At 46.4% G+C, this 26,771-nt stretch overlaps 1 protein-coding gene and 1 pseudogene across 2 annotated transcripts in view; one reads left to right on the forward strand and one right to left on the reverse strand.

The window, feature by feature from the left end:
- Arl5 (ADP-ribosylation factor-like 5) overlaps window positions 1-19,130 on the reverse strand; it is a 28,273-nt gene extending 9,143 nt beyond the window's left edge. Inside the window, exons 1-3 of the mRNA XM_077698281.1 lie at window positions 18,906-19,130; window positions 8,747-8,807; window positions 5,763-5,910 (exon numbers count right to left, since the gene is read on the reverse strand). Coding sequence (XP_077554407.1) covers window positions 5,763-5,910; window positions 8,747-8,807; window positions 18,906-18,951 — 255 coding nt within the window. The 5' untranslated portion in view covers window positions 18,952-19,130. The remainder of the gene's footprint in view (window positions 1-5,762; window positions 5,911-8,746; window positions 8,808-18,905) is intronic.
- Window positions 19,131-19,274: 144 nt separating this feature from the next.
- On the forward strand, window positions 19,275-26,220 carry LOC144169227 (phosphatidylinositol N-acetylglucosaminyltransferase subunit P pseudogene; annotated as a pseudogene). The gene is made up of 3 exons (XR_013322396.1): window positions 19,275-19,432; window positions 21,842-21,970; window positions 25,671-26,220. The product of XR_013322396.1 is annotated as a phosphatidylinositol N-acetylglucosaminyltransferase subunit P pseudogene (transcript).
- Window positions 26,221-26,771: the final 551 nt, after the last annotated feature.

Below are 26,771 nucleotides of genomic sequence, written 5' to 3' on the forward strand. Positions count from 1 at the left end.
AATTATGAGTCAATAGTAATTCACGCAACCCTAGTAAATTTCATTGTGTGCCTGCCTCCTTCCCCCTTTAGGCGATGGGTACAGGCGTTTTAATTCGTCCCTAGAAATGGGTCTCGTACCCAAAAGGTACAGGAAGGTATCGTCATAGCAATTCTGCTTTCAAGACTAGACTTTCTCGGGGCCACACAAAGGTGAAAATTTTGGTCTGCCAGTCGCTCGTTTCAGACACTTGGCCAACAGCTAAAACAATTTATCAACAAGACGTATACACAGTCGAACACTGATATATCGAATTATTTTCTATATCTAAGCGTAAACACCCCCTTGGAAATCCCATGCAAAAGTATAGCCCCGTTGTACGCGTGCATCGAACTCCCGATCACGGGCACATTCGATTTATCAAACGCCGCACCAGAAATGCCTCTGCGAGTGTGCTTCTTCTGATGGGATGGAGGTGATGACGATGACTTCTCGCAGGTGCTGCCGCAATTGGTAAGAAGGTGGAGGTTGCCGCGGTGTTAGTTGCTTCGATGGCTTTCAGTACCTGCTAGCCTGGGGGCAGCCGCATCGTAGTGAGAACGTGGAGAGTGATCAGGTGCGAGAGGAAATTAGAAGAAGGGGAAACCGACGAGAGACGCTCGGTTTATGGGCTTGAGCTGTTACCACTGGTGGCTCATGCAGGGGGACCAATGCGGCGTGGTGCATGTTTGTTTTGTCCACGGCACGCGTGTTGGAGTGACGAAGCCGGATATCATTCCACAAGTACACGCCGGCGAAAAGATGTCGGTTGCGGAGGTATTCAAAATTCCTCGCAGTACTTTTGAGCGCGATACTATGCATCAAACCTGACGCAAAGGCGAAGGCAGCACAGCCCGCCCCGGCCGTTCCGGAGTGTGTCATGTGCACAGCGGCTATGTACCACGGCTCCAGGCGGAAGGTGTTTGAATACTAAAGACGATGGTGCTGAGTGCCTCGAGAGTGAATTTAGTTGTCAGCATTGCCATGCGCCTTCCCAAATGACACAACGGCACACCAGTTTGTAAGCGCTGACGGCAATGTGCAGGCTGTGGCGGACATCACCGATGCCAAAGATGCAGACCCTACTAGCGGCTATCGGCCCTGACGACGTTCCAGACCGCCTACTGCAGCCGAGCTTGTGTCAGGGTTATTCGCCGCTGTTGTGGCATAGTGGACAGCACCAGATTTTCGCATTTGTACCGCGTTTGTAATCTTGAACACAGTTTCTGGTGAACTTTAGGATGCAGAAGGAAGTGAAGCTCGCAGACGTTTTTCATGCTAAATAAATTGGTGTTGTCGCGCTGTGGTTCGAATTTTCTGTGCTTTGACGAACAAATAGGTAAGCTACCGGTTGTCACAATCTCGGGAAGCTCACAGCGATGGGCGGAGTTATCAGATAATCTTCAGATAAGTGCATTTTATATTTCGAATTACCGATATATCGAACTATTTCACCATCCCCTTGGAGTTTGATATATCCGTGTTCGACTGTAATAGGCAAAACCACTGCAACTAACTAAAACCACTGGCATCGGTCATACATGTCCACTACTTCATGCAGTGCAAAATTAACCTCGTGCGTTTGCAGCAAGATGCAACATAATCAACATAAGCACCATTCTTTACATCAGAAGTACACGTTACAGGTGTGTTGATGACAGAAAAAGAAAATGAGGCAAGTTTCGCACCCTTACACCAGATGGAGCATGAGCAGCGCAAAGGCGGGAAAATCAAATGGCACCGAGAAAATCGCCATTGCATTAACCGTGGGAGGACCGAAAGGGGTGGGTAGGGGAGAGGGAAAGCGTGTTAATACGTCGCAGAAGACTATTGCCTTTCAACGACATTTGCAGCAGAGCAAGCAGATACGGGGCGAAAACTTGGTTCTTTTCCTCAGCTCTCCGGGCCAGGATTCAACTCCCCACAGGACAAATCACACTCTTCCAAGCAAGGTGCTTTCGCGACCCATTGTGCTTTTTTCCCCCTCCTCTCACCCCGCGGCTCAGCAACTACATTTGCCTCCACACCCGGTTTCAAGTGCAGCTCATTAGGGGCAAAAAAAAAAAAATAAGAAAAAAGCAAGTGAAGCAAGCAGACAAATGTGTAGACGACCAGCCAGGTGCACCCAGGGCAAGCACAGCTGCAGGCAAGCCCGAGAGATGCCCAGGCCCATAAATCCAGCTAGAGCTGCGAGTGCCCGGATCAGCTGTCGAGTGCTAACGAGCCTGTCGGGCATGCGGTGAGCAAGCAGCCATGCACGCAAATAACCACACCTTCGTCCCTATCACAGCCTCATAAAAGAAGGAACACAAGCGGGCCGCATCACCTCGAGAGATCCAGCTGGCTGCGCATCACTGGAAGCCCCTTGGGTGGCAAGTTACTTTAGAAAAAAAAAAAACCCTGCTTTGCAAGTTCAGTACATCTTTAAAAACATTTAAAAAAAGAAAAGAGTGAGAGAGGTGTCACAATTGTCTTAGGTGTGGTCCTCTCCTTCCAGGGCTCCAGACTTCTGCTCCTATCTGGGCTCGAAAAATCAAGTACTGAATCCCCAAGTCAGAGCTGGCCAGGTACACCTGACCGCAGCAGCGAATCGGCTCTCCCCTTGTTAAGCATTTTTCAAGAGCCCATAAAACACTCCTACAAACAGGGCGAATAAATTGCAGTAGAACCCCCGATTATGCACACAACTCACTTTGTAAAAACAATCCGTTAAATACCCCCAACACAAGACAACACAAGAGTGCACGTACTCCGCCCTGTGTGATGCCTCCGAGAGAAACCGGCGTCTTTCCCACCTTTCCTACCTCCCTCATCCCATGTTTCTTCTTGTTATTTTTTTACTTACTACAAATACTGCTGTCCCAGAGTTCGGGACATCGCAGGAGTGTATGCATATGAAATCAATACAGACAAAACTAGCAGAACACATTGACAGGTAGCTCCTTCAGAAAACCATTTGTACGTAATTGTCTTAAACTAAACTCCACAATTCTACTCTGAAAGGAGAGCAGGAAAACTTACAGCAATCTAAAAATAGCATGCATGGAATGGTATCCAGGGGGTTACATTCACGAGCACTGGCAGTTGAGCTAGAGATGGAAATTGAGTGCGGAGTAGGTTATCTTGTTCACTATTTTAAGTAAAGTACTGGTGCGTTACAAGTACATCTATGTTCGAGTGAGTTAAGCGATAAACAAAGAGTACATGGCAAAGGCAAAGAATGCCGATCATAACAGTGGCATGTGAATCTTATTGCTTTTCTTTTAAAATTGATCCCAGTTGCTTTATAACATAAATGTAATGAGGCTACCAAGCAAATCCAACAACTTTTTCAGGGGCGAAGCCCCTTAGGTGCTGGGGCTGTTGGCATCTCCTGCCGTCGTCGTCGTAATTGTCATCTAATGTAGTCACAGTACTAAAACACTGGGAAACTCATTTATGCCTCGCGCTAGAACATAATAAAAAAAACACTAGGACACTCGTCTACGTCTCGCACTGGAGCGCTTCGTAACACGTACTAAAAAAACGTTGGGACACTTGTTTACGCCTCGAGCTAGAGAGCTTTGTGCTTCAAAGACAAGAGACCTTTACAGCAAAGCTGTATACCTCTGCCCCCAACAGTTTCGTCTCAGTTGGCAAAAACACCAAGGCACCAAGAATACACTTATACACTGCATGCTTTGCCCCTCTCCAGGTTTCACGTTAGTGGAGATGGCCTGATATTTCTTTTTTTTTGCCTCCCTTTACTACTTTATCCCCCACACTGCCCCACCATTTCTTTCCAGCTCTTGACCAGTAATATGGACTACGAGTGCCTTGCATGCTGCTCTCTGCGCCGTGTCATCCCGTCGTTCCATTCTTTTCTCACCTTTCCTTCTGTCGTCGCATCGTACAGCCAACTGTTTCACTTCCCCTCCCATCGTCAGACAGTTTATTTTTGTTGCTGTGTCCCCCCCTTCCCACCTATTGTTTCCCACCTGATGTTGCGAACTCACTCACCCACAGCTGCCTGTGCTTGTTTTTTTTTTGCCATCCCCGATTGGAGAACAGAGCGCAAAGTTCGTTTTTATGTTCGCGCGTCGAGCACACTGTGGCAAGAGCAAACGTCCCTGACGCTTGATGACAAAGTCAAAATAATCAGCCAGATGGAAGGTATTTGCGGAACTACATCTGTTTTTGCCCGTAACAGGCGTGCACTTCCTGTGCGATTCACCTGCAGCCTTGGTATCCTTCTCGCCCTCTTGTGTTGTAAAGCCACTTTACCAAGCTCACGCACGCGCAACACGCAGGTGGCAGACCAGCGCAGAACAGTGTCGGGGTACACAAAATATGTGAGAAGTTCTTTGCTTTCCAGAATTTTTTTTTTTTTCATCCAAGCTGAGGATTCGCAAATAACGGGAGGTCTCACGTTACACAGTACGCACTGCTCTTGAAACAGGTTGTGCGAGAGACTCTTCAGTAAGGTGAACTAAAGCAGTGTTTACCCGCACCCCAATCATTTGACACCCCGGTTGTGCAATGTTTTCACATGGTCTCAGGAAGTTGTATAACCAGGGTTCCATCAGAACACAATCTTCAGATTAATTGGCTCTCAAATTCTTGAGCAGACCATTACGGCTCTCCCCACATCGGAGAAAGGGAAACATTTAAAAAAGAAAAGAGAGAGGGAGGTGTCACGATTGTCTTAGGGGTGGTCCTCTCCTTCCAAGGCCCCATACTTCTGCTCCTATCTGGGCCCGAAAAATCAAGTAGGGTACTTCTGAATCCCCAAGTCAGAGCTGGCCAGAACTGCTGCTGATAGCGTGACTGCATTTGGGTGGTGTTTACTGAAGGCTAGATGATAGGGCAGGCCAATGTTGCATGAAGTAAGTTTGAAAGGTTTCCACAATTATTGAATACGTTTGTACTTGTTTCTTGTTTAAGGAAACATTTTGGACAGCCGGAATTTGTTAGGGTAAGTGTGTTAGGGTCAGTGTTTGAGCTTCTGCGCCAGAGAGGTTCTTGTCCAAATTAAAGGAAAACTCACCAACTGTCATGAGTTGTTAGCCCTTTTTCTGAATTCTCCAAAGCCCCGTCATCCCTTGTTGAGGTTTCTGTGCTGTCACAGTGGCTGTATTGGCACCACGAGGTGGTGTATTTTGGTACAGTTTGGTGCACACGGAGGGAAAATGCGGTGACTTTACCACGAATTATTGACGCCAACTCGCAACATTCCAAAGACCACATCATGGCTGAATTCTTTGAAACACCCTATCGCTTATCGCACAAAGGAACGAGATGGGGCACTAAGTCAGGGTTCCTTTAATCTTGTGGAAGCCGGGAGTGCGTTCATGAAAAGAATGGCCACGAAGAAAGATTACGCACGAAGGAAGACCAACACCAAGGTTGGGGGCCAAAACTGCCGACAACCACGCGAGTAATGCTTCCAGTGTTTACGAACACGCATTGTGCACAGCACCAACACTGCACTGTTTTCCTATCATGCAAATAGACAAAAGAGAAAGACAGTAACCTGAGAAGGATAGTATAGCGTGCATGGGGGTGCACGAAAATGAAACCCTCTTTTGGCTGCATGAGCAACCATGCCCCCCCCCCCCTCTGCACTTCCCTGCAGTCTCCTCCGAGACACTTCCACGAGAGGCCGTTCTTACAGCCCCTACCGGTTCCCCTCCACCCAAGCTGCCCAGGGCCGCTCCTATATGACCAGTTGCAAACGTCCAACTGATCCATGATGGCCCGCCCACCTCTGCGTTGCTGTAGTAGGTGTTCCAGGTGGCCCGTAGCGACTCCTGGCCCCCCAGGTCCCACATGATGAAGTGCACGTTCTTCCACACCACCTCCTCCACGTTGCTCCCAATGGTGGGCGACGTGTGCACCACCTCGTTCATCAAGCTGCACGGCAGTGGGGAAAGGGGCGTGAGCACCCACACCGACGACACTACTAAACAGCAGTGAACAGTGACATCACCCACAAGGGGATGCTTTCAAACCCAAAACAACCCCTTCACAACCCCACCTTGCAGAAATGCCCACAAGCCTATATCCAGGCTGTACCACGGAGTTTGAACCAAGCCCAACACCTTCTGTCCCAAATTTTCCTGCTTTATTTCTTCCCTTAAAGCTATTACGGGTCTACGATATTTGAAAATGCTTCGCTACATGCGAGAATAAGAATGTCACTTTCCTGCACTTTAACGTAATGATTTTTGGCAACTATGATGATAAAAACAAAACTAGGCCGAAACATGACCTTTCGACAGGTAAGATCATTCCTGGGAGTCAAAAGTTCATGATAAACAACTTCCCTTTGCCTGCAATTAAAAGGGTTTTTACCCCAAGCATTCTTTCCCCCCCTCCCCCTTGCGGCAGTTTTTATGTTTCTGTGAAAATTTGCATAGAAGACATTTACTACCCTGTAAAAGAAAGAAACCCCAAGAAGCAGTGGTTATGCCAGAAAATTCAGCTCTGGATTTGTGTCAGCACAGTACTGCAGTGGCCTGCCTGCATTGAAAATTGTCCCTTTCAAATAAGGAAACACCTACGTGTCAAGGAGACTGCCTGTATTCAGTGCCTGTTGCACATATTTCTAAATACTAAAGAGGAACTGCATCTCGCTAATCATAAGATGGCTAACCACTCAATCAAAACAACAATTACGCTAGGCACGCAAAAACATTACGAAGTAACATCCCCAACTTTACTGGACAGAGAATCATCTCTTCCTGAGCTGGTAAGACACACTGGTAACTGAAGAGGCAGACTGGCGAACTTCTCTTCACAGGAATAAAATCGCTTCTGCACCCTTAGAAACGTGAAACGTGAACTACCTCGTCTGTGTGCACTCCTTTCACTACCTCAAACACCTGCTCTCAGTGCCTCTGAGTTAAAGCAGGGCCGCCCCATTCTGTTCAAAATCAAGATCTAGCCATCAACTGACTAAATATGCAACGAAAAAATATGTGTCTTGTCTCGACACCTATCGTGCCCAAAACCAACCAAGGGTCCCTTCTGGCTTCCGCCTGGGAAAAAGAACAAAAGCAAAGGACAGGGCGTGTCACGAAATAACTTTTTGCCTAAATGAAGTAGTAATGACATGAGGACCTGACGATGGGTGCTGAATGTAGGTATTCATAAAAGTGGTCTTCCTCCAGCAATAGGATAGAAACTATGTAGAACACCGCAGTTCGTCTTGTGGAGTGAGACCACAAATGTAGCGGAAGCAGCTCTAAAATGTCGGCAACATCATATTCGACTTTATTTCCCATATCAGTTTATCTCTACTGCTTTTATCTTTCAAGTACAGACATCCTAAAACAAGGCGGGCCTGCTTTGTTTTTGCTTTTTTTCCTTCCGTGCTTGTTCATCGTGTTGTCGCGCAAGAACCCTTTACTGAGGCTTTGAGGGCACACAATAGGTCAGCACAGAACGAGTCATCAGCATCAGGTCTTATCTCGGCCCACCACTCAGAGATAGTTCAAACTAGGCCCTGTGCATACAAAGGGCCAGCTGGCCAAGATACGGGCTACAACCACTCTTGGTCTCAACCCTTCACGGCAGTGCAATAATAGCGTCCCCCCCTTTTGCGCGTATTCAACAGATGGCACGTGTCAGGAAATAATACTGCCCCCTATTTTGAGTGGATTCAAAATCTCCCCTGGCTCAAGACACCCCCGACACAACCGACCCAGTAAAATTGGCGCCTGTGCGACCTAAGTCATTCGTGCAGTTGCTAGCAGCGCAGGCTTCATGTGGCTTGCAGCTTTGGCAGTCACATTATCCATATCCACATCATGTTCTTCAAACATAACACATACAGCCAATTACTATAGCAATAACAAAATGAACATACATCGGACACTGGACCACTTTTTGCATGGGCTGCGCAGTTGATGGGGAGGGACATTGTCCTTCCCTTTTCTCTTGTTCGACGAATAAAAGATCAACGCTGTCACCTGATATGCACTACAGCACTTGAGGGATTTTGTCCCCCGCTGAAATGAGTGAGCTGTGCCGTGCTGAGGTTTACAAGGCACAACTGCGACAGTGTTCAAATGAACGGCTAAGTAACAGTGCTAGAGCAACAGGCCACTACCAGGCCACTACCAGTGCCATCTTGCAAATAAAATTGCAAACTTCAATAACCACTGACAAAAGGCAGAGACACTAGTAAGAACTGGTGATCCCTTTAAAATGTTGAAACTACATAATACTTTCCTTAACAAAAACAGTAAGATTTTTACAAGCCTAGAGTGAAAGTGTTACCGACACTCACGTCTGTTTGCAGACAATAGCAGCTGTTAAATACATACACAAAAGCAAACTCCAAAATGTGTGCCTATGGGAAAAGGCTTCTTCATACGAGCAGAGCTATGGAGCTCCCACTGCCACAAACCTGGTGCAACTGATTTGACTGACTGTAGGGTTTAACGCGCCGACGCAGTGAGGTGAGCCGTAGTAGAGGGCTCCGGATTAATTTTGACCACCTGGGGATCTTTAACGCGCACGGGCGCTTTTGCTTTTTGCCTCAATCAGAAAAGCGGCCGCCGCGGCCGGGAATCAAACCCGCATCCTCGTGCTCAGCAGTGCAACGCCTTATCCACTGAGCCACTGCGGTGGGTAAATTTGGTGCAGGCTACCCTTATCTTATATAACACTGTCTTTTCTTCTCTACTGGCACAGTGGTACCCAGGCTCCAAGCTGAGCTAGGAAAAGCAATACCCGCACTTACAACTGGTAGAGTATTGTCGTCTTGCCAGCATTGTTGAGGCCGACGATGACAACCTTGTGCTCTGAAGAAAAGAAACAAAATACAAACACCGTAAATAAACAAAATACAAACACCATAAGGAAAACGAACTGCCCGGAAAGGTCTTGCAATGTGTCAGGTGACATGCACCTCCCCAATGCTGGAACAACACCACCACACAAACAGCACTGCAGTAGTCAGACAGCACGCCCACCAAAATAACAGAGCTGGAGCACAAGGCAACTCTTACAAACCCCTTAACTGCGCACGTTCTTCAACTCCTCGTACTGTTTAGTTTGCACTTTGCACTGCCCTGAAATGCATAACGTTAGCAGCAAAAATTTACACGCCAAGCTTTTAAACGCTGCCCGCATGTTAAACCAGCTGGGCGAGACTTATGCCAGCAAGAACAAGCGGAGAAAAGTACAAGATCTGTTTGTGCTTGTGAAGTGAAGCTGAGAAAGAACATAAGTGCTCTGCCTGAAAATGGAAAAACAGCAGCAAACATTCGACATCCCATGACCAGACAAAGACCACTCGATCAGAGAGGCACACATCTGCTCCGACACAGTGTAAAAAAAATTAGAGCACGCATAACATTAAAAAGGAAATCGCCCTCTAGATGACGAAAACGGCAAGGGCACACAATATGAGTGACCACGACAGGTAAACGGCAAAGATGGATGTACAGAGATTTTCTATGTATACGTGCTCAGGAACGCATGTGTGCATGCATATATATATTGTGACGATGTTCCAGACTGGAATGTCACTCCAAGGAGTCGCCGCTGGCTCAAAACTCTACCAGTGTTATGTTTTGTTCCTTGTTTTTCTTTTCGCAGCCACGGCCCCTTGGGTTTCTGTTTCTCCTCACCAACAACAGCGGGAATTCCTCGGCGTGAAGAACAAGCAGGCTTAATGAATAAACGGCCAGTCAAGGCCCTCCCTGTCTACCCGGCTAATCAACGGCGCACGTCTGCGAAACCAAATACTCACCGCCAGGAGAGCATGCCCACAGTGAGGCAATCACGAGCAAATGCGGGCTCATGTAACACCCCCCCCCCCCCCTTCCCCCCCTCTCTTGCAAGGAGTCCTTCGTCTGCCTGCAGTCTGCCTGCACCGCTCCACGCTAGGCTGAAGGCAGATTCTCTTGCTACGGACCTACTTTATTCAGCACGACAGTCTGACCTGCAACGCAGCACAATTATCCTCCCCGTCTAGGTGGACTGGCTGCGATGAAACCCTGGGCCATTCTGTCATCAACTAGCAACATGCTTCTACTTTTGTTTGGCTCATGTATACTGTGCATGTGTGTGCACGTAAACGCATATAAATTTAGTTTAACCTGCCATTACATCTTAAGCTATAACCTCAAGAGCAACACGAATACCATGTTTGCATGAAGGTTTTCGTGGTATTTAGGGCCACACAGTCACTATTTTCAAAAGCATAAGCAACTTCCAATTTATTAAAAACCACGAATTCAGAAATAAACTTACGATTGCTGGCTTTAGGACCCATGTTTATGCCCGGAAGAATGGAAAGAAACGAGTGATGGCGAAAGCTATTGAGCTTCCAAATCTGGCTTCTAGTTGAAATTCGTGCCCCAGAAGTTTCTCCTACGGTGCATTACTGTTCCATGCACACCTACCATCATTTTGGGAAAAAGCGCGAAAAAACGACTACACGTACAAAAAAACACAGGACGGCGCGCTACTAGCAACTGATTTTTATTTGTAAAGAACAGACATTTATAATGTTAAAAAAATGCAAACTCATCAATGTTCTCGCACGAGTACATAGAAACAAGAAAATACAAAGAAAAACAGTAACAGATTGTAAAAAATTAAAAGTTTGTTGCCAAGTGTGGGATTCCAAAAGAGAGTTTTTTTGGGGGCTCTTTTGTTTTTCCTGAAACACACGTACGTAGGTTGGGAGGGCAAGACGTACATTAAAAAATCAGGGGTCTGCATTGGCTCCAAGGTGGCACCCGTGTTAAGTAGCATTTTCCTGGCAAAGGTGGACAGGACGCTTGATGTTGAATTGAACGGTATCGTGCACAAAGTGTACAGGTATGTTGACGACTAGTTGATTTTGGTTTCGTCCGCCACGTTTGATCAGACGCGTAAGGTTGTGCTCGAGGCGTTTTCTAAAAACAGGCTCATGCTGTCCACGTTTGAAGTGCCACAAAAAAGCTAGCTGCAGTTTCTCGATTTGCGGTTATATTTCAAGCACAACCACGTAGTTGGATGTACTCCCCAAGAACCACTAAGCCGCTCCTTAATTATCGCTCAGGGCACTCCCGGCTGGTAAAGAATGGTATAGCTTGGGCCTGTTTGCGTTCAGCACTTGAAAAGTCATGCGTTCACTGCAAGGGAGGCAGTTTTGATTTGCAGGTTAAGAGGCTAAAAGAGGCAGGGTTTCCTGACAGTGCTATTTCCGCAACATGTGAAAAAATCAGACGGGCCGTTAAACTAGTGGATCAGAACGTTCCTTCTAGGTCAGAGGAAAGGAGGAAAGCAGCAAAAATCCCTTATGTGCATTGGCTGTCACATGGCATAAAAAGAGTCTGTTCCCAATACGGCGTGAACATCGTGTTTTCCGCCAAAAGAAAGATTGGCCAGATTTGCTCCGCGGTTGAAAAGAAGATTAAGAAACCGGAGCAGGACGACGACACAGGCTGCAAGATGAAACATGGGATGCAGTATGTGCCTTGCGCACAATCGGTTGTCTATCGTCTTCTGCTTGGCTTGCGGGAAGGCCTACATCGGGCAGACCGGTCAGTGCCTCAACATCTGACTACGTGAGCACAACAGCTCTTTGAAGGGCAGACCTTACACGCACTTAGCAGTGCATTGGAAAGAGCGCAAAAAGGATGGGTGCAGGCCTCTCTTTTATAAGACGACAGTCATGTACAAACACAAGGGAAGAACCCAAAGAGAGATAATCGAAGCGTACCATATCAGCCGGGAGGGCTCCGTGTGCGTTAGTCAGCCTTCACTGAGACTACAGAATGCAGAATTGGAATTTTTGGAACCGCACATGAAGTGACCATGTTGCATACCGCGTTCTGTTTTTAATTTTTCACAATGTTTTACTGTTTTTCTTTGTATTTTTTTGTTTCTATGTACTCGTGCGAGAACATTGATGAGTTTGCATTTTTTTTCACATTATAAATGTCTGTTCTTTCCGAATAAAAATCAGTTGCTAGTAGCACCCCCTTCCCCCCCTCCACCCCACCTCTTCCTGACCTCCCAAACACCTCTGAAATGCCTTGCGTCGAATAGTGCGTACATAGGCTATAAAACTGCTACGACTGCAGCTACCACGGGTACCAAGTGCTGTGTGCGTAAGTCTACTTTATTCTGTTCTTTTTCACCCACATGCTTGCGACATTAAATGGATTTTAATTTGTCGCAGCATAAAAAAAAACTGAAACCCCAAACAGGAGTCTGCAATATCCTCCATTCACTGCAGGTGTTTGCTCGTCAATGCTGCAGCCTTTATAGCATCCGGTTTCCTGCAGCCCGCATTAAATGCCTGCCTCCACTAACTTCATGCACCATTGTAGAAGCTGCAAGGAGTGTCTTTTGTAGAGAAACGTTGCTGCCAGTGCTTTGTAAAGCATGTTGTCGGACTAATTGGCTTTGCATACTTTGAGACTACGTACACAAATGAGACAGTAAAAAAGATGCGACAGGACGAGTGCAGACTCATAACCAGTTTACTCAAAAATCGAACGTGCCTATATATATCCTTGCTAGCACACGCAGACAAACGTAGCTACCTTTATGACATGAAAGACTGGTTTAGCAGGGGATTAGAGGCATGCTCGATTTTGCAATAAACTAGTGAGTCTGCGCTCGTCCTGTTGATTCCTTTTCACTTGTCCCGTCAGTGCATCTGTGGCCCTCATTTGATTGATCCCCACTGTACTCTTCCAAACACTGCACAAGGCTCTCAAACATGTATCCATCAGACTACGCTACCCTCCTCCCCTTTAGTAGAATTTCAAATAAATCACCTTCAAAACACTCCTCGAGTAAGCCTACCAAAAATGGGAGTTTGATTAAAAAGGCTTAGCTAAGCCAACTGCAGCAGCAGTTGTTAAGTTTATTAAGGGAACAAGGTGCAGCCAGCAGCTACAAAGGCTATTTGCCGCTTTGCTCGGTGGTTCTGGCAGCTGCTTTTACGCATGTGCTTCACCACTCGAGGAATTGTCTCCACAAGCAAGACAGCGATTGAGGAAGGACACACGCTGACGCACTAACCGTGCTCTGCAATCTGTGCCCCCCTCCCCTTGTCTTCTTTCCCGCCGTGCTGTGACCTTTCCAGTGATAACACAACTGGCTGAGTGCGTGTGTACACATGTATGCACACACATGCAGAGGTGTGCTTATAAAGTGGCTTCACACAAAGTGAGCATGATCCTTTTTATACTTTCAACATTCTTCCAAACACCCTCAATAGAGCACATTACGTGTAGTAGTTGTGCACTTAAAATAATCGCTGCTGCGCGGGCAGTGCTGCTGTGTTAAACTTAAAGCTGACAAAGAACTTAAAATATAAAGCGAAACTTGAAGGCAACAAAGGCAGCAAGTGCCATATTTAGAAGCGCAGAAAAAGAACTGCATCGAGTTCATAAAGTTCCCATGAGAACATTTTTAACCCATTTACATCGCACGAGGCACATATTAGACGGCAATTCCCTCGAAGCGAAACCACTTCACAGCATTGCATCCACTGTCATTTCAATAAAGAGGGAACACGGAAGTTTATTTTAAACTGCTTTGCTGCAACTGACAGCTTAACTGGTCGTGGCACTAGGGTGATGGCCCAAGTGCTGATGACAAGATATCGCATCAAAATTTCTAGTGAAGTTTATGAAGAGAGAGATAGACATATTAAAGAAAACAAATACCTAAGGATACCCCTGCAGAGCAGTTTAAAATGTCATTCCCCCCCCCCCCAGACGATCAAAATAGCATGCAAAGGAGTCGCCAAAAATTCCAAGGGCACTGAGCTCACAGGGTACATGTGTAAACACGACGTTGACCTCCCGGTCTTGCACAAACCGCTGCGAGGCATGCACCAACTGTGTTGTTTTCGTCAGAAAGGATGAGTCAAATGAAGAATGACTTTTGAGACTTGATTTTCTTTTTCTTTCACCCGAACAACTGTCAGAATATTTGCACTGTACACACAATAAAGTGCCTCTCGTCTTCCTTCTCTCCACCTCTCTCCCTATAAGGCAGTACTACTAGTAGCAGCTAAAAGATGCTTTGTGGGAAGGGGGACTGGCAAGCACACAGATCACGTTCCCCACCGTTAATCCCTTTATTAACGAAGCCTATTTTTGATCATTTGCGACATCACAAACCATAGAACAGAAAAAGCCAGCAGGTAGCGCCAACAGTTTTTAAAGTCTTTTCCCATTAAATGTACAGCATAGCAAAGTAATTTGGTGACTAAGCACTGTATATTTGCAAACTATCACGGCACTATATCTCACAGCGGCTTTCCAGACAAAGACAGTTCCTTCCCATAAAAACACGAGAAAACTTGGCTTGTCCCTTAGCTCTTGCCAGAAGCAGCAACTGACAAATTAAACACAATGGCCTGGCAATTTATGGTACAGAAGAGGGAACCTGTGGATTTCTGGCACAACAAATGCTTAGAAAATGAGTGACAAATGGCCATTTTTTTTTCAAATCCCACACCTTTTATATCTTGCACAGCAGCTTTTGGGTTTTACAGGATTAGAGGGTCCGGTGACACACCACGCGAAGCCAGTAGCTGGGAAGTTAACTGTTTTTACCACAGATCAAATCACAGTAATTTTACGTGCTTTGCAGATGAAAAACCTGGTATCCCTTCTGAACATTATGCCTCTGCAAGGTGGAACGCACTACACAGGGTCTTGGTAAGGAACCAATGGCATCCTGTCACATAGGAACAGTAAACGTTAATTTCACTCTTCCCCAACTAAGTGAACAGAACCATGTGGGATTGGGACACAAACAGATACAGAGCCTTTGACAAGCTGATCAGTGATGTTCTGGAAGCAGAAGAGCCTTTCCAAAGCTGCTGCACTAAATCATGCTTTCTGCACAACCGTGATGGCAGTAGAATGAAGAGCAGAGAAAGGGTATAAAACAGAAAACCCTCCTCTCTCTTTTTTTCTCTGTGCACACAACCTTTCGCATCAATCTTCCATTGACAGCATGCTGCAACAGATGGCATTGCTTATTGGCACTTTTGAAGCCCTGCTTAGATGATCTGGGTCAAGGACCACACTCTGAATAGAGAAATGGCCCCTCATAGAAATTCCAGCTGCCACTTTTAGTCTGCAATAGCACAAACAGAGTGCGCAAACTCTCTTCCGCACATAAACTATCCCTGCTTCCAATGTCAACCCAACAGGCTGGAGCACACCTGGAAAAAATACTGCAGGCGTCAGTGACAATCTGGTTGTCCATCGGCTGGATACCTGCTGATTGGCAAACCTCTCTAACAAACACAACCTTTTCCAAGGGGTTCTGTTTTCAGGGGGGGAATAATGTGGAAGGTGATCATGACTTTTTTGAGGAGCAAATCTTCGGCTTCTAGAGCTCAAACTACAGTTCACCTCACAGATACATCAGCTCTCTTTTTGTGCCTCGACTCGCTGTGCCAACACAGGGCTTTAAGGCAACGCAATTAAAGCAATGGTATCTCTCAAAAGGCAAGCGTCTTGTCTGCATTGGACGACGCCTGGAAACTCGTTCTTCGACACACGTGATGCCAGTGCTGTAACTAATTTAAGGACTGATTGAACAACAGAACACACACTGTAATGGCGCAAACAAGACAAAAGCACTAAAACGTGCAGACCAAATGCACACATTTGTACACTCCTGCACGCGCGAAGCATTCTAAATAAAAATTTAAAAAGACCGCGCAATGCCTAGTGGACAGCTGAGCTTAGTCGTCACAAATTCGACTCATTCATGCTGTTACCCTGCCTAACCACCCTTCACCGATCCCATTAACCACCCTGCCCCGCCATCCTTTCGTGAGAAACCAGCTGGGTGCAACACAGCAGGGTTTAACGAAATGTCATGACACATGACGGATGTGTTTACTTCGTATTTGACACCGCGGACTTCAAAGGCCAGGAGTTGACGGCTTTCGAAAGCAAGCGGAAACCAAAACAACTAGTGTGAACAGGTGCACTGCGATACCAGCAAATTCTGGGCTGACAGTCGGAAACCTTATCAACAGCTTAAGGTTGGAATTCCCATTATCTGTACCGGCTACTCCAGGCTACGAGCATAAGCAATGGTGTCCGTAAAGGCCGAAAGGAGCGTGGAAGCTTCAAGCTCGAGCAGTAATAAGATGCTATGACTGCTGTAGTCAGGCCCTGAGGTACATTTTTTCAGCCATTTTCATCAGCCCTACAAGAGCAACAGTCAGCTGGAACTACATGTGGAGCAATTAGCAAGCAAGGAACAAAGCAGTCCGGTTTTCTGGTATTTTAACAAAAGCCTAATGAAAAAGCAGACTGCTACACTTTTCATTACAACCGCTTGTCCAACCAACACAGATATTTATTTATTTATTTATTCAATTTTCCTTACAGGTTCCCGCAGGAAAAGTGAATGAACATAACCAGATATTGCCTCTGCAATTTTGACATAGCAGCAGTTTTAAAATTGTCACCTAGCTTTTTTGCAGAAAAAAAATAACTTGGGGTTTAACACACACCAAAGATAAACGTGGCCTTTGGAGTTGCTAAAGAGTAGTGAAACACTACCAACTATGAATCTTTATAATGGATTTTGCATATAGCAGTGCCTCCCCGGCCAGCAATGAAATGTGCAACTTAAAGTGCAGTCACAACCCACTGATGGTATGCGTGACAATTATTTCAATGTCAAGCGATTTTCTAATATTGATGTGGGTGAATTTGCCACTGCTTACATTATTAAGTAGTTGTTGATACTAACTAGAAGCAACAAAAATATAAACCACACTATTTGCGCCTGTGACATGGCAGTCAGTGAACTAATTTGGTTATTTGAGAAATGCTTTGAAAAGCCGGAAAACTTATCCCAACAACTGCCATCAGCAATAAGCTAATCTGAAACGCCTCTCCCACAAAAAGAAAAAAAAAATGAAACACAGGCAGCTTATGCAATTAAACTGATTTGTATAAACTTTTCTCAATGATTAGAACTTCACACTTTACATTCATTGTTGTAGCATGTGTGCAAAGTACAAACAACCCATGTAAACAGGTACTTGATTTATCAATCTTGGTAGAGAAACAATATTGCTGCTCATGCAGACAGCATATTGTTTCTATAATGCAGAAAGCTCAATTGTGTAGCAAGGAACATAAGTATGTTTTTAAAGCACACATTCAGGGTGTTACTAAACTGATAACCCCACATATTATTCTTACTAGAACTGTTGGTTCATTATGTCATGTATGGCGTGTAATACACGTATAATGTATCCACACACACAGCCCAATAACTGGATTCTTCGAAGAAGCGACCAAGATTTCAAAGGATGTTGCTTTTTTTTTTTTTTTTGCTAATCACTCGTACTATGTGATTTCGTTTTGGAGTGAGACGCGAGTGAGCTGTTTATCGCTCCCTCACACCAGACACGGTATACATATTTTTTTCGTACTTCGAGGTGACGCAATCATGCAACGCTTGGAAGAGCCGGCTGGAAATGCAAACGGCCGGTGAAAAGACTGGGTGGAACGCAAGGGGGAAGCCAGACAAGGTCGCCGTGAAGCTCGATCGTAGAAAGGCAGCGACAAAAGCGCGATGTGGAGCGCGTATTAGCCAAGCTTGCCAGCTGACTGGAGACAGTCGGCGGCCCTCAAGGCCTCAGCAGCTCCGAACCTGTTTTGTCACTCAACGTGCAAACGAAAGAAACTATTCGTGCGAAGCGAGCGCGGAAAAATATTCGGCTCGCATACCGTACCGTGTAGCGCAAAACATTTTGCTTGGAGTAAAAGAGCGAACAACGATAGCAGGAAAAAAAAAAGAAGAAACAGGGGGAGAGGGGGGCTGTTAAGGCCCTTTACTCCAACAAAAATTCTGCGCAAAACAAGCTGATCGCATGAAGGCGTCTCAAATTTGTCAAGACCTACACAGCCCAACCCAGCTGCTCTATCAGAAACTCGATAAAAAAGGCTCTACATCGGCTCGCCTACATGTCTTATCGCCCGATAGCGAAGTGCGAGTCGCGGTCGTATCGTTGACCTTTGAGGTCGGCGGAAGGAACGACCGAAATATGCAGCAATTGTTTCTGCAACAGGTGCTTCGTCCCCGTGCCCCGACGTCGGTCCGTCTTCGCGTCACTCGTGTCGTCGGCCGCTAGCGCTGGACAATCGAAGCGATAATCACGAGAGCGGGCACAGACGGATCGGCCTAGAAAGCATGGCAACACGAAAAGCTTCGGGAGTGCTGCTCAGCAGACCTTGAGGGGAAATGAACTATCACCGCGGGTGGTGCCGACGTCAGGGGCAGAACATGCCTCCAGGCACGCCGTCACTTCATTACGTCACGGCGCACGACAGATAACGGCTTCGCAAAAAGAAAAGGAAACCACGAAGCAGCAGCTGCTGCAGCTCTGGTTTCGGGCGGCTGGTCAGTAGCGGCGGGGGCTAGTGAAGTTGTCTTCTCTGCGGACGGAAACTGGGTCAGCCGGAAACCGTCTCGATGGCCCGAGGAAGCTCGCGTTTACCCAGGCGCCACTTTCTTGTATCGCAGGCATGATCGCGATACCAGCTGGGGCGCTGTTCTGAACTTGGGCGCTGATCGCTCGTCCAGCTCTAGCTACGAGAAGGTTAGGCTCGGAACGCAGGAAAAGGTGCGGACGCTATTAGCAAGAAATAGCGGACGCGAATCAAGACGCGCTGCTGACACGGGAGATATACCCCCCACGGCACACAAACACACAAAAGAACAAAAAAGCGGGCCAACTTATCTCCCCCGACGAGGAAAGCTGAGGCATGCATATGAGGCGCTCAGCACGACAATATACTTTGTTCTGCTTGGTATGGGAAGTTTGGAACTCTTGATGAGGCGATACACATCCGCGTATTTTTGAGTCACTCTGGAGAGCCAAGACTACTCACCTTCGTTCGTGAACAGGCTCCATAACTTCGCAAAGAGTATCCCCATTTCAGCACGTCCGAAACACAGTCACCGAATGACAATAATACGCATTCAAACACCGTGCAGCGCCATTCAGGCAACGGAAAAACCGTCTCACGACTCAAGCTGCTGTTGTATGTCGTAAGACGGTAAGATGCTCGGCAGCGCGCTGGCGCTGACGCTGGTGCGTAGGGGCGCTTAGCTGGACTGGCTAGATGAGATAAACAAAGAGTTTGTGACTACACTTGAGAGGGCGCTAGCTGCTGCTACAATTCACGGGTAGTCAACATAAATCTGCCTTGTACAAGCGGATTGATTTGGATCGGCTTGGATACAGCCTCGAGTTGCTGAAGTAGCCAATGTGCGCATGGAGGTTTGTGTCGAAGTCGCGGGTCGCGATTGTTTGCGTGGTTGGAGTAAAGAAAGCTGTGTTTTTGCACTGATGTTCACCAGTAAGAATGGGCACTCCTGGCCTTGCCGAAACAGTGTCTCACGAAGGTTTATCAGCGTATCCTTTCACTGTGGATTTTGTTTGCTCTCAGGAGTGCTGCTTATGTTCAGTGGTATTCGCGGCATCACAGGAACTTTCTTCTGTTTTATTGTGTCGTTTATGGGAGAAGCAAATTTTTATGATCACGTTATTTTTACTGCTCTCTGCGGTCATCCATGCGCTCAAAATCAATTTTGTATAAGCAATAATTTTTTTTAAATAGCGGGTCGTGACGTACCGTCGGCACGAGCGGGATGAAAAGCGTCCGAGAACCGTGATCCAGCCCACCCATCACAAGACATCATGTTCTATGTCTTTCTCGGCCCAAGAATTAATCCGTAATAATTAAAATATTGTTTAGTTTACTACTCAGTTGCACGGCGAAAATGTGGGCTAACCAGGTTTGATACGAGCCCAAGTAACTCCATTTCGGGCAGTGCGGGGTTCTCGGAGTTAGCTTGCACCCTAACTTTTATCACGGGTGGATGTGACATGTGCCTCACTGACGGGCGGGTGACTAAGTCTTCACATTTGTTCGGATCATGATCTCACTCCTCCTGAAAGGCAGTGACAGTGGCAGTTGGTCAGGTCGGGCAGTAGGTCAGTATCACAGAAGGGACCGAGACATGGTCATGAGTGGACCGTTAATGATACGATTATAGTGATGATGACTATAGGGATGACAGTGATGATGATCGTGACGTATGCCCAAGAGTTCACCTTTCCTCGTCATAGCATCCTCCTGACTGCCGAGGAAAAGAACATAACCAAACTAGTTCCATGCATGAAAGCTGTGAAGTTGATCATCTTCAGGTTTAACTTAAAGCAGAGCCAGTGCAGTCCGGGGTGTCATTCTTTTAATACCCACAGAAGCGCTTTCTCTCCCGTCGGTTTCTGTGTCGCTAAGCCAGTATTACCTTAGAATCACTCCACGGTGTGTTGTAGGCCAGATTTGTTTTGTGAAGATGGAAATGAGACAGGCTTCTGCGCCATGGAAAGCTGCTGGAGGCCTTCTGTGCACAGCACCTAGTGGTCACAGAAACCTTTAAGTGTCGGATATTCAGTAAATGGGAGCCTGTACTGAAAAATTTCCTTTGTGATCATTTTGGCTTTGTTCCCCCCATTTCCATACGCTGTCTCTAGCCGGTAAATTTTCCCTCGGCGCTTCATTAGGTGCTCAATATGAAGTCTGCTGGCTCTTGCTACCATCTTCGTTATGCATTTGTGTCTTTCCGACTAGGTAGGTTTTGGAGACACCCGCTCACCAAGATTTTCAGCGCCTCTGGATGTGCGCCTTTGGAACCACCGGGTCTTGCGGCATATAATGGTGCCATTTTCCGGACCATGCAACGTGCTTCTGGATTATTGGGGTTTGATTTGATTATGATACTGTTCACGCAGCAGTATTGATTTCAATGAGACTGCTTCACAACATCCAGCTGGCAGGTTGTCAACCAGTCGCTATTGAAGTTGTGAATGGTTGTGCACCATTTTGTATGAGAAGTTGTGCCTCTGTCCTTAAAAGTGCATTTAATCTCTTGTCTGATTCCATTTTGCAGACAAATCTGAAATCCAGGGATCCCGGTGCTTTGTTTTCTCTTTGTTTAGATGATTGCTGCTGTCCGTATTCTGCACTTTCAGTTTCCTATGCAGGGTAGTCCAGCTTGTTCACGTTCCAAATTTTGTTGTCTGTTTTCTTCAGACTGTTTTCTCACTCAATAAAAATTTTGTTGAATAATGAACTTACCCAGCAATGGTGATTGGAAGGAGGTGCTGGTCAGATTCATAGATGATGTTGACGATGTCGTCGCAGATTCGCTATCGTTGTAAGTTAGGTCACCCATGCTTCACTCAGCATCATTAAGTCTTAGGAAAATCGTTTAAAATTGTTAGTGGTGGATGCATAGGATTCGTCGCATCCAATCTGGGCGTTCATTGGTATCTCTTGAGTTGTATTTTTTTCGTTTGCTTGAAGATCGTCTTGAACTCATTCGGCCATAATTGCTTCAAGCTTGTGTTTGTTTGGTAGTCGGTTTACATCTCACTCAGGCACTCACGTCATCGTTCTTTTGTGTTCCTTGTTCAAAACTTCCGCAGTTGAAAACATCGCCTCCCGGGTTTTGGCACCACGTTGCATAAAGTGACCAAGACAGGACCGCACGTACATGACCTGCTGTTTCGGTTCAACTCGAGCCTAGTTAGGCTGTCTGGCTTGTGGGACAAAAAAGTGAAGACATTTAGCATAGATGCAAAGTTAATGCTGAACAAGGAAAGGAGTGGGCTTTATTGGCTAGCAACATTCGAGTGTGAAAATTGGTAACACTGAGCACACGACGTTATGCCGTTCCAAGCTAAGGATGAGCAACTTTTCTTGCAGATAGTGTGACAATGCGTGTGCTGTTATCTTTACCTTATCATCCGATTCAGCCGCGTCTCTGTGCCGTTCCCATTTGAACGAGACGCCCAGGTGGTGTACAACGCTCTGCGCATTGACCCTGACCCAAAGAGGTCCGGCTGCTCCAAGAAACTGTCTTTAGAAGGCAACGTGCTCGTAGCGTAAGTATGCCAACCAGGCAGTGTGACATGCTTCACGTACTGGAATAGTTAAAAGACGATGATGCTGACTAAACTCTCAAAATCAAGGAGAGTGCTGCAGAATGGCGTACAAATAGATAGATTCACGACCCCACTGTTTTATTTCCTGTTTAATAAAGAGTTCCCCCATACAGTAAAAGCTCGTTAGTTCGAACTAATGAAATGAATGATAACAACTGTGCACTTCAATTGAGGACCAGTAGGGCATGTCAACAATTTAATGCTATAAATGTCTGTGATTACAAACTGTCTTTTGAGATTAAGACGACAACCAGCACTTTTTTCTCTAAGGGGCGATGGTTGCGGAAAGCCTCCTGTTCCCTTCTTCAAAACTGAAGACACTGGTGGCATTACAATTGATATGAGGCATAAAATTGGAGAATGTTAAATTTTTCAAAGCTGAAGTAAGATCAGACCATCTGGGAGGAGCAGTGTGGCACGATTGGGGCAACTTGTGAGGTAACTGTGAGGGGTGTGTGGTCTTTGCTCTTCTTTCAATCTTCACAGATGAAATAAGGACTGCTGCAAAATCGAGAAATAAAGGATTGCGAGAACTGAACTGCACAATCCAGCCAGGCGTAGCCACTGTTTTTAATGCATCGGAAGTGGTGGTGTCACTTTGCAAGAAACCTGGCGGTTGTGTCATCGGTTTGAAGCCTTAGCTAAAGTGTGCAGGGAGCGCAGTGGCAAGGGAGGCGGCAGGGGTGAAGTAAACTGAGTTTGTCTACACAAATGTGTCATGCGACACTGCTGCTGCAGACACCACTGCATCGGTCAGGACGGTTGCTCATAAAATTCTCCACACGGCTCACGTGCTGCCGTGAATTCTGGTAGTTTTTTTTTTTTTTCAACTAAGGTACTTGAGTAACTTGTTTGGGTAAGCATTACTGTGTTAATGAAAAGGCACAGCTTCACTGTGCTTTAGTGCTACGGGAAGCTGGGTCATGCACGCAGGAGTGTAAATAGGATGATGTGTACATGATAGGTTCTGTATTCTGACTGGCGTTTATTCGTGGTAACTACTGGAAGAGAGGAAAAAGTGTAGGCGAAAAGCAAAGGAAGGGTACAGGCATAACTAATCGCTCATGCAGTTGTGACCACCCAGAGTGGGAAACGAGCGTTTCTTTATATATATATATATATATATATATATATATATATATAAAAAGATCGAGTGCCACAAAGACATGCAGGCAGGTGCAGACGCACAACACAAAATAACCTGCTGCCGACAAATGACCAAATAGCCTTTTGATGCATGGGGACTGTAGAGAGTTTCACAACTGGTGTATATTGACTAAGTCTGGTGTAAGAGCTGTAGGGTCGCGCCAGGCTTTCGTGACAATGTAAGGGAAAAAGCTCTCGGTGCACTTCACGTGGGTTTGGCGGCCTTACTGTAGCGACAAATGCAGCTTGCAGTCATGGATCCACTTTGATGACATGCTCCTGTCAACCAGGCCAGCTTCCTTCAAATTCCTACAAGAAGCCAAAACTGCTGACTGAAAAGAGCCCACCTTAAATGAAGGCATAATGACCCAGTGCGTGTGCAGTTTCAGTGGGTTTTTCCATCGTCTTTCGGGTCGCTGTGCTATTTAGAAACAAAGCACAGCACACACTACGGTAGGAATGAGTGCTTAGTTGTGCTACCTTTAACAGCTCCTACTTTCCGTCACCTTTCTTGTGATGTTCACCAATATTGAGCACACTTAAAAGAGCACCTTTCAAGGGCGTCCGCAGAACTTCTTGCAAGGGGGGGGGGGGGGGGGGGGCATCTATTAGCGGGGAGGGGGGGGGGGGGGGTTACAGTTGGATAGCACTAAAAAGGGGCCATTTGTGGTTACAAAAAGTACAAACAGCGAATTATGACCAGACTTGGAGGATATAGGTTATACATTCAATTTTATAACTGAACAAAAAAATAGAGTTAATAAAGAAAATGCGAAAAGTTACTGTTACTTTGTAAAGAAGAGTAGCCAGTCTCGCTGCGTGAGGGTTCTTGACTCACGCCAACTGATCACCAGCACACAGTACAATACATTCACATACATACAACTGCACTCCGTCAATCTTCCTTGAATAGCAGCTGCAGACGCCTCGGGTTTTTCTGGGCAAATTGCGAGATGACATGTGTGATGAAGTCTGTGGAAATGGCTCACACAATAAAGATACTACTGGCCTCCCTGACTTTCAATGCAGTACAGGCGCACAAGCGTTTTGAGGGGCTGATTTATAGGTTTTGTTTCGGGGCTTGGGTGGTGCCAACATTTCGCAATTTCGAAGGAAAGGGTGTACAAGGTGATGGGACGGCACGGCAGGATGTTATACTCTCCCTACTAGGTGTAGCGGTGAAGATTTTAAGTGCAATGCACTTCTTAAGCGACCCTGAACCTGCGTCCACCGGCGATGTCCGCGCACGTGGAGATGGGCGTGCGCAGCCTGGCCGCTGACATAGCACATACCCACGTGGGGGGTTGGCCAAGAATCGGGCGTGAGAAGGGCTAATGCACCTGCTTAAAGGAGTACTGACACGAAATTTCAAAGCTGAGATCCGCTCTAGCAATCAAGTACAACGACAACACAAATAGGTGTCTCTGAATAAATGCATCTTTCTTTCTTTGTAGTTGTGTGTGTGTGTGTGATCTCTCTTTCGCGAACATTACCGAACCGCGCAAATTCAACTCGTGCATTCGCACTTTCACATTCTTCCCCTCGGGGAAATGCGGGGAATTTTTTTCCTGGATATAGCTGCAACTTTGTCCGAAAACTGAAGTTCTTGTGGTAAGACTGCATAAATCTAGAGTTTCGAAAAAAAAAAGTCAAACCTTTCAGAATTGTTCCCTGTATTCAGTAGCCAGCACAGGCAGTCTGTTTCACTGCTGTCACATGACCGGCAATGTTAGTCAGTGTCTAAAGTGCAATGTTGACCACAGTTTTGAAGGACATTTCATACGGATACGCAGGACCTGAGTGTGCTAATCATTTGAGTAGCGTGGATTGTTGCGCTAGTTGGTTCACGTACATAATTTAAAAAACTTTGCGCTAAAGGACGGGAAAAACAAGAGAACGTCGATGTCGTTCTCTCCTCTCTTCCGTCCTTCAGGGCAAAGTTATTTTAATTATGGGCCAACCAAGCTGTGCAGCTTTTTTGTAGCGCATAAAAATATCCCAATTTCCAAGGGGGGCAGTTGCCCCCCCTTCCGGACGCCCATGGCACCTTTCTGATGAGCAGGGGCATGTTGGATTGGTCCCAATACCTATTTGGGACACAACACTGCAAAGCTGGTTTCAGGGTGTCGCCGCATAATATAGTTCTAACACCCTACTTTTGTCCCTTCTTGGTTTCATGTAAGTTTGTGGGAGAGAGGGAAAGAAAACTACATTAGGGGTTCTTAGTGTGTTGCGCACAGGCATGCGGGATCATTAAAGCCGTGAAACTGGACTGCGTAAAACCTTGCTAGTCCATTTTGGTTCGTACTCCTAGTTAAATCTAAGAAGTTTTCGTGGCAGAATCCTCAAGCCAGCACACACATTGTTGCTTAATCCACGCTGTCTTTTTGTTTGCTGTGTTTCTGCCTCCCTGCCTAGTGTAGTGTAGTGTAGTGACGTTCCAGTGTCTATGACAAAGACCTACCGTCGCCGTTTCTGTTTTTGTCTTCCCCAGCGACTTCACTGCCAACCAGGCGAAGCACCTGCGAGTGGGCATCAACTCCTTCTTTGACCTGCTCCTTCTTGCCATAAAAACGGTGGAACACTTTGGCCACCCGTCGTCTTGAAGCCTCGCCCAAAGTGACCCGCCATGGCCATCAGGACCCCGGCCCCCCTGGCCAGCCGGGCTATCTACGGCTACGTCCTGTACGTTTCGTGCCACCTGGGACTGGCCCTGTATGTGCTCTGGGCGTACATTCCGGGCGCCTGGCTGCGTGCCATGGGCTTCACCTACTTCCCCGACAAGGTGTGGGCCATTGCCGTGCCACTTGCGGGGGTCGTGGCCATTATCGTCTTCGGCACCTGCATCTACCCTGGCCTCATCGCCCTTGCCACGGCTCCGCTGGACGCACCGGACACGGTCACCGACCGGCACGCCATCTATGAGCACAAGAAACCACCCATCAAAGGTGCCATCCCACCCATCAAGGACATTCACATCTCGCAAGTGTGCCGGGAGCTGTATGGAGGGGACTGCGCTTGAGTTAAAGCCCTTTGTTACCACTGTGTGTGTATCTGAGGGCTCTTCTTGCATTGTGGCAGAAATCTGCTGTCAACCTTGCAAACAGCCTGATAGGTTCTCTGTGAGGCAGAATGCCCATGCATTTGTCAGTGAGAAAGATGCAATGTAAGTTTTTTCAGTTTTAGTTATGAAGCAGTTCCTATGGCTTGTTTGAAAAACCATCGAGTTGCTTAAGATTGCAGGGGTGCATTTTACATTAGGTGATATGCAAGTTGGCGGAAAACCCCATCTTTTTTTCAAAATAAAACTTTTGGATGTAGCAGTCGCGCCTAGTATAAACCAGAGCATAAGTTGAGTCTTCCCCCCACAAAATTGCACGAAAGTTGCCTTCGTGTTGTATGGCAGGTGTTTGTGTAATTAGGATTATAATCCTTCACTTTCGCGATAAGCCATTTTCTACGTGTCGATTTCTCGTGTTCCTTTTAATTAATTCTTAATTGTATCTTTGTGTTTTGTACTGTGTCAACACGCTTATACGAGTGTTCGAACTTGATGGGTGTTCAATGCTGCATTAGAAAATGCAAGTGCAAGAGT

Source organism: Haemaphysalis longicornis, unplaced genomic scaffold (genome assembly GCF_048455015.1).
Source record: "Haemaphysalis longicornis isolate Haplotype H1 unplaced genomic scaffold, Haemaphysalis longicornis Haplotype H1 scaffold_2, whole genome shotgun sequence".
Classification (NCBI taxonomy): domain Eukaryota; kingdom Metazoa; phylum Arthropoda; class Arachnida; order Ixodida; family Ixodidae; genus Haemaphysalis; species Haemaphysalis longicornis.